A 16,124-nucleotide genomic window follows, 5' to 3' on the forward strand; every position below is an offset into this window, starting at 1 on the left:
TCTGCGCCCAAAGGACAAAAAAACGCCTGTGACGCCTGTGACGCCTCCACACCAAAACAACCTTGTACGATGCCAATGCCGTGCCCTGCCCCGACCTGTCTATCCCCTCTATGCCCGTAATGTCCGCGAAAGACGACTCATGCACACGGAAAAGAACTTGGAACTTGCGTCTGCGCGCTATTTTCGTCCTGCCTGCCAGCCTCGGCGCGCGTGCCCGTGCTGCGGCTAATGCTCTTTTGCCGTGGAGCGGCCAAAATCCCTGAGAGTTTGATGCGTCGGTATACCTATTCATTACAGTCGTGACGCCACGACGATCGCCATATGATCTCATCTGCCATTACCCGACGGTCTCGAGGGCCAGCTCGAAATCATGAAGAAAATAGAAATGGTGGAGGTGGTCCAGCGATCGCGCGGGGCGGTGCAATTACGCAGTCGTGGTGCGCTTGCCGGCCGCTGGCCTGGCACCCTTGAGGTGTATGCGCTTGACGTGGTCTCTCTGCAGCCGACGTTAGAGAAATAGCAATTTTGAAAATGGGATTGGCGCTCCAATTTACCATGTTGTCCACTCGGCTGAAGATCCTCTCGCATCCGTCCCACTCGCACACGACGCCCGGGTTGTGCTTCGCTTCGTGCCGCGCGAGATCCTTCTTGCTGGAAAAGCCGCCGCCGGTTGCCTGCGGGCAGCCCTCGTGCCTGCAGAAGAAGGACTTGGTGTGACGCTTGTGGTGCTTCCTGAGGTCGCAGCCGCGCGTGAAAACGGCCTTGGAGGTGCAGCCCGGGTAGGCGCATGTCCAGGTGCCGTTTTTGTTCAGGTAGCCGTATGCTCGCAGGTCCGCCGAGTTCGCGCTGGGCGAGATGGACCGCGAGTACTCGGCCACGCTGCCGTCCACCGAGGGCTGCGGCGAGAAGGCTCCGGTGGATGCCGACGGTGATCTCGAGCCGCGCGGGACCAGCGTGTAGCTCGAGGGGAGGGTGCTCTCCGGCGTCATGGCCTGGGGCGGCTGGGCGTAGGCCATGGTGGGCGTGGCGTACGGAGGTAACGAAGGGACGGCCAGTGAGGGCTGCGGCGCCATCGAGTGCTGCGGAGTCCAGTATTCGTGCTGCTGGAACGAGCCGTGGGCGGGGAGACCGGGAGACTGCTGGTGGGGGACGTATCCGTTCATGGCGATGGGGTGAGGCCGGGTGTCGAGCATCTGGCGCGGAGCCAGCTGCTGCATCTGACAAGGGGCGTACATGGCTGAGGAGGCGGGCTGGCAGGTGCTCCCGGGGAACATGTCCATCATGGCGAGGTCCGCCTCGTTGTAGTAGTAGGAGGTGGACATTCTCGAGGGCATGAGGCTAAGGTGGGTTGGTCCGGTGCCAGCGAGGCTGAGGGCTGTTGGTGGTAGCGAAGGGAGAGATGGTGACTGGTGACTGGTGGCTGCTTGGTGGTGGAAGGAGGAAGGGCCTGGGGGGGGATGTGGTTGGGTGGGAGTGGGCGATCCTTAAGAGGTGGTTGGAACGAGTGACTTTTTGGGCGGGTGGTCTGGTGGGAGGAGAGACGCGGTCTGCGAGGTCGAGGGGCCAGAACGGTGCACCAGGGAGCTGCAGGATATAAGGCTGAGGAGAGGTACGCAGCTCGACGTGGCGGAGCCTCGTTGTTCCTGGTCAGGGTAGGTGATTGGCCGACCCCGAATTTACGAATATAGAAGCTGAAACGGCTTAGAAGTCACGCACAGCACAAATTGCAAGGCGTCTGAATCAAGCTCCCGGGCTATCTCTGGGGCTCAGCGGTGACCGCCCTCGGATGGTCTGACCAGGTGCGTCTTGCCGGTTGCGGTAAGATGGCAGGAATCATGGATGCGCAGCGGCCATGAGTCTGGCGCGGCGGGATTGCCCAGGGGGCCCACGCCAACGGACGGCAATGGCGTAAGCTTGGGCGGGAAATGGCGTTTCATAGAAACATGAGCAAGCGCAAGATGCGACCCAGACGGGCGCGCTGAGTCGGCGCGCGGAGGCGGGCGGGCAGGTGGCGCCGGGCAGCACTCGCTGCCATCATCAATGCGATGCATGCGATTCGATCGAGCGCGGGCGCAAACCGCGGGCATGGGTGGCGCGTGCTGCCGCCCAACGCGATGGTGCTGGTGCCGGTGCTGTCGCTGGTGCTGTCGCTGGTGCCGTCGCTGGTGCCGTCGCTGGGGCCGGGGCCGAGAGGCGCGTTGTCGGCGACTCTCGTCGCAGGCAAGCCCGACGCGGTCGTGGAGAAGCCGGGCGATGCCTGCTGGGGCGACGCGCTCGTGGCGGCGGGCGCTCGGGGTATGATCCGCAGCGCACGTGTCTGGGTGGGCGCAACGTCTGACAGGAACAGCGGCGGTGTGGCCGGCCAGTGGGGCGACACAGAGAGGGCCGGCCTGCGTGCTAGGTATGTAACGAGGGCAGGTGAGCCGCGGCGGGCATCCTAGAGGAGCGCGTGGGCGCGCGTGGGCGCTGGCGGGCGCCTCAGGCAGCACTGACTAAGCGCCGGCGGCCGTGGTTCATCGCATGCAGCGCGCCTTGGACCCTTGGGCTCCGCGCAGAGCCGCATAACGGCTGGCGAACGATACGATGCTGCGATAGCCGCCGCCGCGCTCCGCCGTGCCTGCACTCCGCCCTGGCCTGGCCGTGCAGTCCGCCCTGGCTGCCTGGCCCACCGCCGCCGTGCCTCCGAGCCTCCGTGCCCCCGAGGTGCGAGCCTCGATGCCCCCGTGCCTCGATGCCTCCGTGCCTCGTCGATGCCTCCACCTGCCTCCCTGGAGCGCGCCAAACACCGCGCGCAACTCGGCCGCCGAGCATTTCCCCGGCCGAAATCAAAATGTGCGCGAGGCAGATCTGACTACTATGGCACGCTGGCAGCTGCCGGCGCCCCTAGCCCAGCGCGGCAGCCGCACGGGGATCATCTGCAAGCTCGTGTCACTGCTCGCAAGAAATGAGGCCTTGGCCTACGTAGGTCAGCGGAGCCGCGGAGCGAGCTGCGGCTGAAGAAGCAGCCCGCGCAGCCTGCGCGAACACCAACAAAGCGGGTGGGTGGTACGCGATCCTGCGCAGCCCTGCTCGTACCACGCGCCTGCCCTCTCGACGCTCAGCTGTGCCGCCACCGCGCCGGCCTCGCTCGCCGCCGCCCGCCGCGCGCGACCCCGCGCTCGCCCGCGCTCGCCAGCCGCTGCCGCCCGCCCGCGACTCAGCGTGCAGAAGGGGCAGATTCCGCTCCCAGTGCGCCATCCCCTCTCCAGCAGCCGTTACCGAGTCCGCGAGCCCGCCCTGCTTCCAGCCAAGATCTGCCGGCGAGCATCGTCATTTTTCAGCTGCTGCCACCTGCTTGCCGGTTTCACTTTTGGCGAGTAATGCGCGCCCGCTGCCGTCACGTCCGTACGGTCCGCAGCCGAGCCAGACGGCTAGTAATGCTGCACGCCCTCATTCGCTCGCGTCGCCCTCTCCCCACAGCTTCTCCCTCCCCTCGCCAAGCTGCGACATCCGTACTCTGCCCGACGATCCGGAGAGAGCCATTGCTCCCTGTGCCAGAATACGCGCGTTTCCCCTGCACGGGGCACCCGCGCATTTGACCGCCATGTGAGAACAGACGTCATCATTGGAGCACGGCGAAATGCGTGATTATCACGAACTCTCCCAGAAATCTCCGGCCACTTTCGCCGACCCCTATGCGTCGACGACGAGAACAGCCATTTCCAATCGTCTGCTCAACGGCCAGCTCGCAACAATTTGGAATTCTCCCAAACCGGCAAGCCATGTGCGTTCTGGCCAGTCGCCCGCCCAGAGACAAAGGAATATGCCCTCCCACCCCAGCTGACTTGTCTCGCGTACCTGCCGCTCGAGGGCTGCCAGCCGCGCCATGAGACCCTGATGGCCCGCCGACCCGGTCGACGACGTTACACCAAGATCTCTGGAGTGCGGCTCATGGCAACCCATCGATCCACGGCGGGACGGGCGCTCGCCAATCTAGCAAGCTGCGCATATCGAGATCCACTGTGGTTGACCTGCCCTCCACGGATCCGCCTTGCATTCGCTCAGCCGGGTGTGAATCCGCACTCCATCGTGGCATTGGCGTTGGCAATGCACTGCGCTATCCGCACCTGCTTCCTGTACTCAGCGAAAGAGGCTTTCATAGGCGTTCAACCCGAAGTCACACGCATTGCCTCAGAGTTAGGGCCCTTGGGGGAGTGAGTATATAATGGGAAAGTTAAGGCAGTTCCATGTCTTCATCCACCTCCAGTCCTCCGCACCCAGCCGATATATCTAAACCCTTCAAAATCAAAAAATTCGAGAATTTCCACTTCTGCCATTTTCAAAAGTCGGCCATCTCTTTACTCCGCAAATCTGCTACACTGAACCTTTCCCCCCCAAGCCTCGACGAAGCCTACGATCACCATGTGCTACGAATGGACCAAGGTCTGGCAGTGCGATCACGGGCCCTCCCCGCAGGAGGCACCGCAACTTCAACTCTGCACCGTTGGCAGGCTCAACCTCATTGAGATGGAACGGCAGAACCCGGGCGTCTGCGCCGGACTCACGCAGGCGCAGATCAAAGAGGTCCAGATGCGCGGGGCGTGTGCCTACATCGAGGACGTCCGCATCCTGCAGGCGGGCTACTGCGCCCGCTGCCGCGAAGAGCAAGCAAGGGACCCGGCCGCTTTCACGCGGGAGCTGATCTGGGCGGACGAGGCGCCGGGCACGCCGATGTGATGGCTCGGGCTCCCCTCACTCAATTGGCGTTTTTGACTGCAACCGTTGAGCAGGCCCTTTGGCGGTCGTCCCGTGTTTCCTTTTTCGGCCTTACCTTTCCCGGCAATAGATTTGGCCACTGGCGTTGAAGGGAAAACTCGGATCGCATTCACTCGTTTTGTTCTGTCTGGTTGCTGGTTCGCACGGCTCATGCATTTACCTAACGACATCCGCACCGGGCGTGCTGGAGGAGGGTGGTATTTCATTATCTCGGTAGTTTACTTTTTTCCCCAGCCCAGTCGGATCGTTTCCGGGACCACAATCTGCACGTAATCGCATGCAGATGCAATGCAGCCATCCATCGAGATTTCTAAGCGAGGCCACCTTTTCCCCGACTCGATAGTATACTTAGTCCATCATTGGTACCCTATTCAATAGTTCAGCTCAGCCCCACTCGGTTCTGGACGTCGTGTGTGTGTGCATGTGTGGTTGTGTGGTTGCAGATGCCGGTGAGTTTAGACGTTGACCTGACCCACAAGGATCGCTAGGACATGATCGGTCGGCAGCTTCGTATTGCATGCGGGTCGAGGACGATCCCGTGCCTATCACCTGCCAACGTCAAGCTCTGATGTGTTTTTTGGTGGAACAAAAAACGTGGGGCGGCCCATGCTCGATTTACCTACCAACCCCAGCTGTCGACGAGCCACCCTCGCAGTCGCACCGCATCACCTTGTACGACAACGGGTTGACCACTCTCCCCTTTCGTTTCTTCACGATCCCCTGCATGCCGCCTGCTGATTATATGATCGCTTTTCCCGGTCGGCGTTGAGCGATGGTGGTCGTCTGGCTGCCGGTGGCCCACACGCGGACCACGCTCCGAAAAGAGAAGATGCTACATCGGGACAATGACTGGCTGCTTGCCACCGCGAGGGGCGCCACACTAACCCCCACGCCGCAGCACGCCAGGTGAGCAGATGCCAGCTGAAAAATAAAATGTCGCCATCGTCGAGGATTGCTCTCGCCAATGGCGAGGCCGGACGTGATTCCTGACTTTGAAGAACGTGCGCTGGGGGGAGACGCGTAAGAGGGATCCACTTCCGCGTATACCACACAGTCAGTGCAGTTTTTCTGCACCGTCATGCCCGACGGCAGCGATTGCATTGTCGTGTCTGCAAGAAGTGACGGAGGCTCACCTGACCGGAATGCGTGTTGGTTTGGTGCGAGAGGGGATCTGCGATTGACGCGAGGTCAGCGACATTTCATTCCTGGCGCTTCGACAGTGTCTCACCACCAATCGCTCGTTGCCAACGCCGCACACCCAGCACGACGGATAACTCTAACCAAGGCGCCGGAAAGAAAGGCCCGGGGCGCAGCAGACAGCTCGCACGCCACAGGCGATCGCTTCCAAGCCAAGTCATGTGTGTTGTGTCTCCTCTCCGCAGCAGCGGCCGGCCGGCCGTTCTTTTCTCCCCCCTCCAGGAACTGACGAGGTTTTTCCCCCCCAAAGGCGCAAAACCGCCGACCGACGAGGGCCGGATCGGACCGCGCCGCGAACGAACTACAGGGCGGCAGGCCGCACGGCGGCAGGGCGGAGGAACTCCACTTAATAGTAGACGCGTTAAGGTTAGCATTGTCGCTTTGGCAGCCTCTGCTTTTTTATTTTTTTTTTATTTCTTCTAAATCCATTCCTCTTCGATCTCCGAGCACCGAGGTCCGGAGCGAAGCCTGAGCAGCGATCGCTCCCTCCCCCCGCGCCGCCGGCACGAACGGCACGGTGTCGTCCCCATAATTGTGGCGAGCGCGCCCGGCGTGGAGGAGGAACACTCTCCGATAACGATGGCGGCGCATGCGCGCGCGACGTGAAAGTGGGAAAACGGATTAGGGGCGGGGCGAGGAAGAAAAAGTGGAATGAAGACGTGGACACTGACCTGGAGCGGCGGGGCGGGAGCTAATGCAAAGACGGGAGAGCCGGTGGGGAGTTAGTGAGCGGGGCGGGAGCCAGCGAAAGGCGTATTCCAACCACAGGCCATGTTGTCGCTACGGGCCGGAACAACGGGACGAGGCAAAGAGAGGAGGCAGGAGATCGGGTTCCAAGGGAGCGGATGAGCCAGATCTCTCTTCGCTCGCTCGGCCGTCAAAACGCAACGCACGCGCGTTCTGGACACGCGCCCTGCGGGTCGGCCGGGCGCATCAAACATGCGATCCCATTCCCCACTCTCCACCCGGCCGCCCGTCACCATCCATCCATCGCGAAAGGGATGGCGCCATCTCCCGCGCGGACCAGGGGTGTCGATTGGGTCGTGGTGGGGGCCGCGATTGCGCACCGCTTGGGACAGGGTTGGGTGGCGCGAAGATCCAAGATGCACACCCCTCCCCGGGAAGATCAACAGCTCTAAAAGAATATCAGTGACACCCCCGAAGAGATCATCGTCGTCGGAGAGGCAAAAATGGCCCGGGGGACTGTTGTTCCGATCTCCCTCGTCCGCCGTCCGTCGCTGGAGCCACGTCGCCCACCAGCCTGGCTTTCACCGTCACTGACTCAAAAAACAAAGAAGCGGCGGCGCAGTCGGGCGCTGGCGCCGACCTTGTATACGATGCGTGCTCTCGTATATGGCGACTGGAAGAGTCATGGACGCTCCATGGAACGGGCCTGGACCGCGTTAAAACAACGCCGCACCGTCATGTCCACCATGCTCCGCGAAGCGCGATACACGTTCCGAGACCCTTGGCAGCCGGCGCCGACTCCCGTGACAGCAAGCGTGCAGAAGTCTATTCCTATTTTTCTTTCGTTTTTTTTATTGCGCCGGCCGTCACATGTGGGAACTGCCGCTTTCGTGGTCACGATGCTCGGGTAGGGCGTGTATCATGTGCATTCCTCGATTCAGCAGAGTCGGCTGGCGCACGCGGCGCATGGTCCAGACCGCGCCCACCGGAACGTGGGCGAGCCTCAATGGACAAGTGATTGCCGATCAGCTACAGTGAGAGAGAAACGTTACCTCATTGCGTGCAGACGAGCGGAAACCAAGTTTGGTAGTCGACATAACCTTCCCGAGCTCGTTGGTGATGTTTCCGACTGTGGCGCCATTGACGTCGGAAGGAAGGAAGGGCGGCAAGCAGCGAGCACTTGCTGCCTTCTTACGGGTGAGCAGCCGAGCGGACACAGGCGGATCCGAATCGATTGGATCGGAGAAGAGAGCGGCCTGTCTGATTGGTTAGGACTCAAGAAGCGAGAAATGGCCCGGTCTGGATCCCCCCGCCCTCCCGCGCCGCATCAACTTGTGCTCTTGCCCTCGTCATGTCTCGACCGCTTCCTTGGTGTGGCTTCTTGTTTGACCCTCGAAGCACTTGCATCGCGCGCCGCCTCATCATGGTCGTGGGCGTAGGGAAACAAGGAACACCGAGTTGCCTGATCAGGCAATTTTGCTCCACCTCCGACACTGTTCACCCAGCTCTGACGCCCCACGCTTGCCTTCTTGCTCGGAGAGACATACGGCTGTCCGATCCACGGATGAGTCCTGCGCTCGAGGCCACAATTGCTCGCGTGGACGGCGTTTACAGATGATTCATTCCGAATCTGTAGGATCGTCACCGAATGCTGAGCCGACATCTACGTGTGCCCAGCGCAATCACTGAACGATCTGTGTATTGTCGATCTCGGAATCCGCACCGCAATAATTCCACTGAAGGATTTCATACTCTTGCCTACCATCCGTTCCCACCATTTCCGTCTCTTGCTCCACTTCGTTTCTCTCCACCAACATTGACCATCCCACAACCGCCCGCGCGCCCACGACTTCCACGCATCGGCAACCGCTTGTGCATTATACAAAGGAAACGCAGACAAGAGAAGACGGACAGTGGCCCCTGCACACTTACTTCCCGCCTCAACGCCACCAGCGTTCCCCTCCTGCTCCCAAAGCAAGAGTGCATCGTCGAAAACCCGGAAGACATGAGGTTGACGATGAGCGGATAATCTCCATCGCACTTTCCTCTCTCGGCGCAATAGACCGCAAATTCAGGCTGAAAATGGCGCAATTTAGGCCAGTCGGCTGCGAGGGGGGGATGATCGCGACCCGACCCCCCCAGAAACGCTGATCACTTTTTAAACATCGTGCCAAGGCGTCCAACTCCGCTAAACACGCGCCCTGCAGGGCTGATAGGTATGTATGTACATCGCTCCGCCGCCGCTCTACCGACCGCCTTTGCATCGCTGTCGAATAACTCAGTAGTCTTGACAGTAGTAGCACCTTTGCCACACCCCTTCGTCATCCAGCCGCAACGTCCCCCTCCACCCCCCTCCCTCCCCATCCCCCAGAAAATCGTCGAACACGCCCCCACCCCCCAGCCAGCCCGCACACGTCTCCTCGCGTGATGCCTGAGCGCCCAGACCCCCGCTCTCCAGCCGACGCCAAGAATCCCGCCCGCGCTGCCTGCGCTGCCCGCGCTGCCCGCCTGACGGAGGGGGGCGGAGCTGAACGATGATGGGGCGACGCGGCGCGGCGCGGCGCGGCGCAACGTGACGTGACGTTGGCCGCCGTGCCGCGCCGGAAGGAAGGAAGGAAGGAAGGAAGGATCGGCGCCGAACCCGAAACGCACGCATCAACTATTCCCGGACCGACCGACCGACCGTCGTTCGTGTCCCCGTGTCGATCGATGCCGGTTTGTTTGCCCGCGGCGGGTCGCCTGGTTGTGTGTGTGGTGCCCCCCCTCGGGCCTCGGGCCTCGATGGCGGATGCAGATCGCGTTGTGGATCTGAGTGGGTGGGCGGGCGGGTGTGTGTGTGTTTAGGCGTACCTAGGCGGTGGCGGTGGCGTGGGCGGTGCGTGGGCCTGGCGACTCAACTGTGGTTGGGGTGTGGGAAGGAAAGTTGACTTTGTCTACCTACGTCTATTTCGCGAAGGCGGTTGGGTCCTGTGTTTGGAGGCTTTTGCGTGGGTTTACTACTTACTTATCTATCATGTACGGTTCGTTGCTTCATCTCCTTATGGAGAAAAAGGGTGTTTGAACCTACATCCTCGCTCGAACAGCTTTATCTGGTTGGTGTTTGAGTTTGAGCCCATCAATGAGGTTCGAAATCTGAGTGACGCATTTTTGGTTCTGAGCCTCTTGGCTTTGAGCTTCCAAAATGTATGGAAGGTAACAAGCTCCGCAGCGTGCGTCGCGTTGGCGGTGTACTAGATTGCGATCCTGCTCGCCTTGGTGAGCTGAACGAAGCTGGCCAAAGTATGAAAGTCTGCAGAATGCTCCATCTGTGTAAGGGGTATACACTTACATCCGGATATCTACTTCACCTCATCGAGCAAGGTCGTTTGAATCTACATTCACGTCGGGACATCTACTTCGACTGCCCACGCAAAGAATCGCCGTAGATTTATGTTATTCTCACTCACCGTGTCGGCAACAGGGGCAGCAGCAGTAGAGAAAGGGAGCAAAGAAGGACGGCTGCAGGCGGGAACGGAGAACCGCGGAAAAGAAAGGGGAAAAAAAAAGTCACGGGACGACGACGATGGTAGCGGAAGCATCAGCAGCCATGAGTAGCAACAACAACAACAAATAGCACACTGCAGCACCCCACACCATGATGATACCGATATGGCTGCTCGTCGGGGTGATTTGAAGACGGGTCGTCAAATCCGTACAAATATTCCCCGTTCCTGTAACTTGTAAAGGCATCCTTCGTGGTAGTTGGCTATTTATCATCTTCCGTCATCCTTTGGGATTGATTTTGCCGAAAAGGCCCTTATGCGATTTTGGCTCTTGCAAAGACGTAATGCCTTGGTCTTTCTTCAAGGGATCGAACCGTCCCTTAAGCCGGCGGACATTCTTCATGAACCCGGCATCATCTCCAAGCTTTTCCACTCCATGGGAGGATATCTGGGTCGGTTGTGGGTGGCATGTGGCAAGTACACAAGGTGGGGCATTGAAGGTGAGAATCTTGGTGGCGGGGAGGGAGATCGGTGCGGAGAAGGGGAGGGGGCAGGTAGAGGAAGGCGAAGATGGAGAAGGGAGAGGTCTCGCAAGAGTGTCTAAAGTAGAGGTCGAGTGTTTTATTTTATCGTTGGGTTCTATTTGGAGCAGTACGGTATCTAGTGAGGTGTGATTAGAGTTGGAAACCCTGGATGCACTCACCATCTCGTCCAGGGTTGGCGCCACTGGCCCAGATGGCTGTGCATTCTTGGCAAAGCTTCTTTGCTTCTACACAGTGAACTTGATCTTGTTCTCTTCAGCAAAACTCTCAGCACTATTTCTAATCTTCTCCGCATCTCCGACCTCCTCGAAGATGTCGTGACCCCACCGCAGACCGGGAAAGTTGAAGCGCTTGTGCCTCTCCAGTTCGTTGAGGCCCTGGAAGGCTTCGTCGGGCAGCTCCTTCACCTTGAGGTTGGATGCGATCCTGTGCGGGGTCACGCTCTTGGGCAGGACAACGGTTCCGCGCTGGACGCCCCAGCTGCCAAGCAGCACGCCCGGGTCGACAGCCAGGGTCTTGGCGATGTCGTGCACTTTGGGGTCATCGACGGTGCGGGGCTCGCCGGTCTGGTTGTTGCCGAGCGGCGAGTAAGCTTCGATGAGGATGCCCTTCTTCTGGCAGTAGGCGGTCAGCTCGTGCTGCTGCAGGTACGGGTGGGCCTCGATCTGGTTCGCGGCGGGCACGACGGTCGTCTTTTGTAGCAGGTCTTCGAGACGGCGGATGTTGAAGTTGGAGACGCCGATGGCCTTGGTCTTGCCGGTCTGGAGCAGCTTCTCCATGGCCTTGTAGGTGTCGGCGGGGTCGACGTCATCGAGGCTAAAGACGCCGCGGCCATCGAGCGGGAACCACTTGTCGCTGGGCGCAAAGGCGACGGGCCAGTGCATCAGGTACAGGTCGACATAGTCGGTGCCGAGATCGGCGAGGGTCTTGTCGAGAGCGGCCTCGACGTCCTCTGGCCTGTGCTTGGTGTTCCACAGCTTGCCGGTGATGAAAATTTGGTCGCGAGGCACGCCGGACTGGCGGATGCCCGCTCCAACCTCGGTTTCGTTGCGGTAGATGGCAGCGCAGTCAATGTGCCTGTACCCTGCTCACACCACAACCCGACGTCAGCGACCCACCGGAAGCAGCGATACGCGCGTTGCAGGCTCACCTTCGCGCAGGGCAATGTCGACCGCCCTTTCCACCTCGTGCGGTGCGGCCTGCCAGGTGCCGAAGCCCACGGCGGGGATCTTGGCGCCGGTGTTCAGCGTGAAGTGCGTTGGGAGAGGCATGGTGGGTCAATTGGAGGCGGCAGGACGGGACGAGAGACAGAGCTGGTCGCGAACTTGGCGTTGCGGCGGGGAGATGGGTGATTAATGGCTGGAGCTGGTGGACTGCTAGTGGAGCACATGTCGGAAGCGCTGGCGGATAACTGCGCTCGGTCGGTGGTGCGGCGGAGGCCCGGCGGAAAACGGGTGGAGCGCCAGAGTCGAGCAAGCCAGGCACGCTCGCAGCGGGGCCACGCAGCGTCACCGTTCGCAGCCGTGGCAGTCGTGCGCGCGCGCGTGTCGGTCGCGACAGCGCTGCCGGGAGGAGGGCCGTCGCATTGTTGGGCGGCGGTGGTGAGTGAGCAGAGTTTGGGGCGCAGATAGGACGGGCGGATGAGCCGAGGAGCGACGGGCGGCCGGGGCCTTCAAGGATTGGCAGATCTGGGGCACCCGCGCCCCGCACACAGAGGCTCGCTTTTTGTCGGAGCTACTAAAGCTGCTCTCTCCCAGCTGTTCCGCCGCATCCGCAATCTTTTCCGCGCCCAAATGGCTGCTGCTGTGTCGCCGCTGTCCGCCGAGTCCACCTCGCCCGCCGCCCAGCACCCCGAAAAGCGCAGGAAGATCACCCGCGCATGTGACGCCTGCAAAGCGTACGCCCCCAGCAGCCGCTCCCGCCCCACCCCGAAGCCGCCCCCAGCCTGACTCCAGCTCGCAGCAAGAAGAAGCGCTGCACCGGCACCCAGCCTTGTCCGTCGTGCGACAAGGCCGCAAAGCCGTGCACTTACCTGGCCAGCTACACCCGCGGCCGCTTCTCCACTCCGCCGCCGTCGCGCGGCCTCGACGCCCTTGTCCTCGCCGCCGAGTCCCACGATGTCCACTTCGCTACCGGCCGTGACCGCCGCCCCTCGTCCACCCGCACCGCCGACCCTGCCATTGCTGCCCCGTCTCCGCCCGCCAACCGAGCACTGCCGTCGCCCGAGATTGCCGCCCAGAGGCACCACTCCCTGAATGCTGCCTACGCCATACCGGTGCACTCGCCCGGCCAAGCCTTCGCACAGCCGCAGCCTCCGTCCTTCCTGCCCCCGCTTCCGACCTTCCAGCAACCCCAACCGAACGGTGCGACGGTAGACCAGCCGAGTGCTGCGTTGCAGCCGTTGCTGACAGCTGCCGACCAATTGCGTCCCTCGACCAGCAAGGACCCCTCGCGCCGCCCTTCCCCGGAGCCCGACGGAAACTTTGATGGCCACTACCTTGGCCCCAGTTCCAGCGTCGCCTGGTTGCGGAGAGCCCTGAGGAAGCTGGGCCAGGCCCGCGCCCTGAAAGAGAAGCTGCACGACGAGTCAAATCATGCGAGTCCGAAAGACGCCACCGTCTTCAACTATGGCGACAAGGATGCCCCGCCAACCTTGGGCCCGCACCTGTCCCTGCCGTCTGCCGAGCGCACCGAGTACCTACTCATCCGGTACTTTGAGTTTGCCGCCCCGACCTATAGGTTCCTCCACCGTCCTACCGTCGAGTCTTGGCTCGCTGCAATGCATGACCCAAACACTTCCCTGCAACCCGCGAAGAAGGCTGTAGTTTTGGTCGTCCTCTCGATAGCTACCTTGTACTGTCTCAGCCAAATCAAAGACCCGGAACTGGAGATCCGTCGCGAGAGCGAGATGTACTATCGTGAGGCGCAGTCTCTGCTGTCCAAGGAGACCGGTCCCGCAACCTTGGAATCAGTCCAGGCCAGATTCGCTTTGGTTCACTACCTGCTTAGCACCGCAAGATCAAATCAAGCTTGGTTCACATTTGGCACTACCGTGCAACTGGCAATGGCGCTTGGTCTCCACCGTAGACGCAGCTTGGGCGATAGGGCTGAGTCTCTTATCATCCGCGAATGCCAAAGACGCCTATTCTGGTCCATGTACACTACAGACCGCTACATGTCCGTCATGTTCGGCAGACCGAGATGGATCCAGGATGACGACATCAGCCAAGAATACCCGCTGTCGGTGAACGACGAAGATCTCAAGGCTACCGAGATCATTTCGCCCGGGCAGAATGACTGCCTTGAAGACGCTGCCATCTTCCACTCCAAGCTGACCAGAATCGTTGGACGTGCTGCCAAAGAGCAGTACACCATGCCTTCGAGGACAGAGACAGAGCGTCTATCAGCAGCATCGAAACACAACAGAGATCTCCGAGCCTGGAAAGCCGAACTTCCCGCCTACCTTTCAGGGGCAATCAGGCCATCGAGCTTGATCCCTATTTTCCGTCGGCAGTCGACAGTACTCAAACTGGCATACGCTCACGCCGTCATGCTCGTCAACCGCCCGTTCCTACTCAACCTCTCAAAACATGGCTACCATTCCACGTCTCCTAACCCCGCCACGCGCGACCGCGTCGAAGAATGTCTCGCAGCCGCCCGCACCGCCATCGAGATGGTCCTCAATTACATCACCGAAGGCCAGCCCTTCTCATCCTTCTGGTTCACCCAGGTTCGTAATCGACTCTCCCTCTCGCCCCTACCAAGACCCTCCACCCCCCCTCCGGTTCACGCTGACTGACGCCCCCACGAACCAGTACGTCGCTTTCAATGCCCTGGCCATCACCTACCTCTACCTCCTCCATTCGCGCTCCCGCGAAGGCGTCGACATCCTCTTCCACCACCGCGACCTCCTCTCCCTCGCCGACGCCTGCCAGCAATACCTCGTCGACGTCACCGAGGCCAACGCCCCCAGCATGCGCTACAGCATCATCCTCGAAGAGCTGCGCGAGGAGCTGAGTCGACAAGTGTCTTTGTCGTCTTCTTCTTCCACCTCCACCTCCAACTGTAACAACAACAACAACAACAACAACAGTATCAACGGCTCGTCGTCGTCGTCGGCGGCGGCGGTAGCGTCCACGAATGGTGGCGCGGCCGACGCCTCGTTCTTGCACCCGCACCCGGCAAACGGCGCACTCAGCCCACGCCACTACCCCGCAGCGCTGCCGAGCGACGGCGCGATATTGCTGGACGGCGGCGGCGGCGGCGGCGGAGACTCGGAGCGGTCCCACCAGCAAGGCGACGGCGACGCTGGGAGCGGCGTCCCCGGAGGCGATTTGCAGGCGCAGCTAGACTTGGATCTGGACTTCTGGCCGCAGTTGGACTCGTTGCCCATGTGTAAGTTTTCTTGTCTTTTTTTTTTTTGACCCGGCCCCACTCACTCCCCGTTTCCTGTTTGTGGCTTGTGGGGGTGATGTGTGTGTGAATGTGTGTATGTGTTTGTACGTTGTGCTGATGCGGTGTTGCGTCCGATAGCGTATTCGAGCTGGGGCGAGTCGGTCGCGGAGTTGGGGGTTGTGCCGAGTGGGTGAATGATCTGACCTGCCGTCTAGAAAGAGAGAGAGAGAGAGGAAGGCGGTGTATAATGTGATGTTTGGTTGGGGTAATGGGACTGTTGTGATGAGGAGATGAATATCGGTATGGTAATGTTACGGGATATCGGGGTCACACCAAAAACTGGGCGGCGCGCTTGAAAGGAAGGCTTTGCACACTGGAAGATCGGCGCGTGCGGAGCTATTTTCATTATTTCAACGGAAAATTCTACTGATGATTGTGGTGTTGGTATTTGGTGTTCGTTGCAGATTGGATGGTGTTTTGTTTGGAATGTTTGAACTTGTGTGGTATGCGTTTTGCTGTTCTGTGATATCTAGAGTCACGGTATAGCGAATGTCAGGTTTTGCAGTGGCTTTCAGTCTATAAAGGTACTTCGTTAAGTTTCGTAATTGAGAGCTATCGTTGGTGAAAACAAAAGTCGTTTGCCCGAGTTAGAATAACAAAAGGAACATATGGGGAAAAACTTGCAAAAACCATGGCGCCAAGGAAACCCGCAGCCACACAGTTTCAAAAAGAACGTAAAGGCAGAAAACTGCAAAAGAAAACACGACACATGATCTCAATCTTGTCAATCTGGGGAGAGCAAAAGAGACCTAAGCATACCGGAAGCCCGAAAAGACATAACGAACACTGAGTGGTCAAAGGAAGCCAATTGCCAACGACAAAGAGCACAGAAATACCGATCTGAGAGCAAGGAAATCCTCTCCACAAGCCAAGGCCCACAGGTACAGACCAAACCCATTGCATCCATCGCTGATGGGGAAGCCATCGGGAACGCGCATCGACGCCCGGTTCAGCATGCCCAGGCGGGTATGCCGGCTGATACGCGCTTCGGCTGAACAGGCAAAGG

At 60.2% G+C, this 16,124-nt stretch overlaps 4 protein-coding genes across 4 annotated transcripts; 2 read left to right on the top strand and 2 right to left on the bottom strand.

Annotated features, from left to right (window-relative positions):
* Positions 1-424: 424 nt before the first annotated feature.
* Positions 425-1,334, bottom strand: BKCO1_500089 (c2h2 type zinc finger domain protein; the record flags this gene model as incomplete). Its single annotated transcript, XM_020276914.1, has 2 exons — positions 425-496; positions 555-1,334. The coding sequence occupies 2 exons, from the start codon at positions 1,332-1,334 to the stop codon at positions 425-427; spliced, it is 852 nt and encodes a 283-aa protein (XP_020134138.1).
* A 3,067-nt stretch (positions 1,335-4,401) lies between these two features.
* On the top strand, positions 4,402-4,716 carry BKCO1_500090 (uncharacterized protein; the record flags this gene model as incomplete). The annotated part of the gene is made up of 1 exon (XM_020276916.1): positions 4,402-4,716. One exon carries the CDS (start codon positions 4,402-4,404, stop codon positions 4,714-4,716), a length of 315 nt encoding a protein of 104 aa, XP_020134011.1.
* A 6,174-nt stretch (positions 4,717-10,890) lies between these two features.
* Positions 10,891-11,934, bottom strand: BKCO1_500091 (aldehyde reductase i; the record flags this gene model as incomplete). The annotated part of the gene is made up of 2 exons (XM_020276917.1): positions 10,891-11,747; positions 11,814-11,934. 2 exons carry the CDS (start codon positions 11,932-11,934, stop codon positions 10,891-10,893), a joined length of 978 nt encoding a protein of 325 aa, XP_020134012.1.
* Positions 11,935-12,456: 522 nt separating this feature from the next.
* BKCO1_500092 (c6 transcription factor) lies at positions 12,457-15,252 on the top strand (the record flags this gene model as incomplete). The annotated part of the gene is made up of 4 exons (XM_020276918.1): positions 12,457-12,560; positions 12,626-14,393; positions 14,479-15,058; positions 15,197-15,252. The coding sequence occupies 4 exons, from the start codon at positions 12,457-12,459 to the stop codon at positions 15,250-15,252; spliced, it is 2,508 nt and encodes an 835-aa protein (XP_020134010.1).
* Between the last annotated feature and the right edge of the window lie 872 nt (positions 15,253-16,124).

Source organism: Diplodia corticola (genome assembly GCF_001883845.1).
Source record: "Diplodia corticola strain CBS 112549 chromosome Unknown scaffold5, whole genome shotgun sequence".
NCBI classification, from domain to species: Eukaryota; Fungi; Ascomycota; class Dothideomycetes; order Botryosphaeriales; family Botryosphaeriaceae; genus Diplodia; species Diplodia corticola.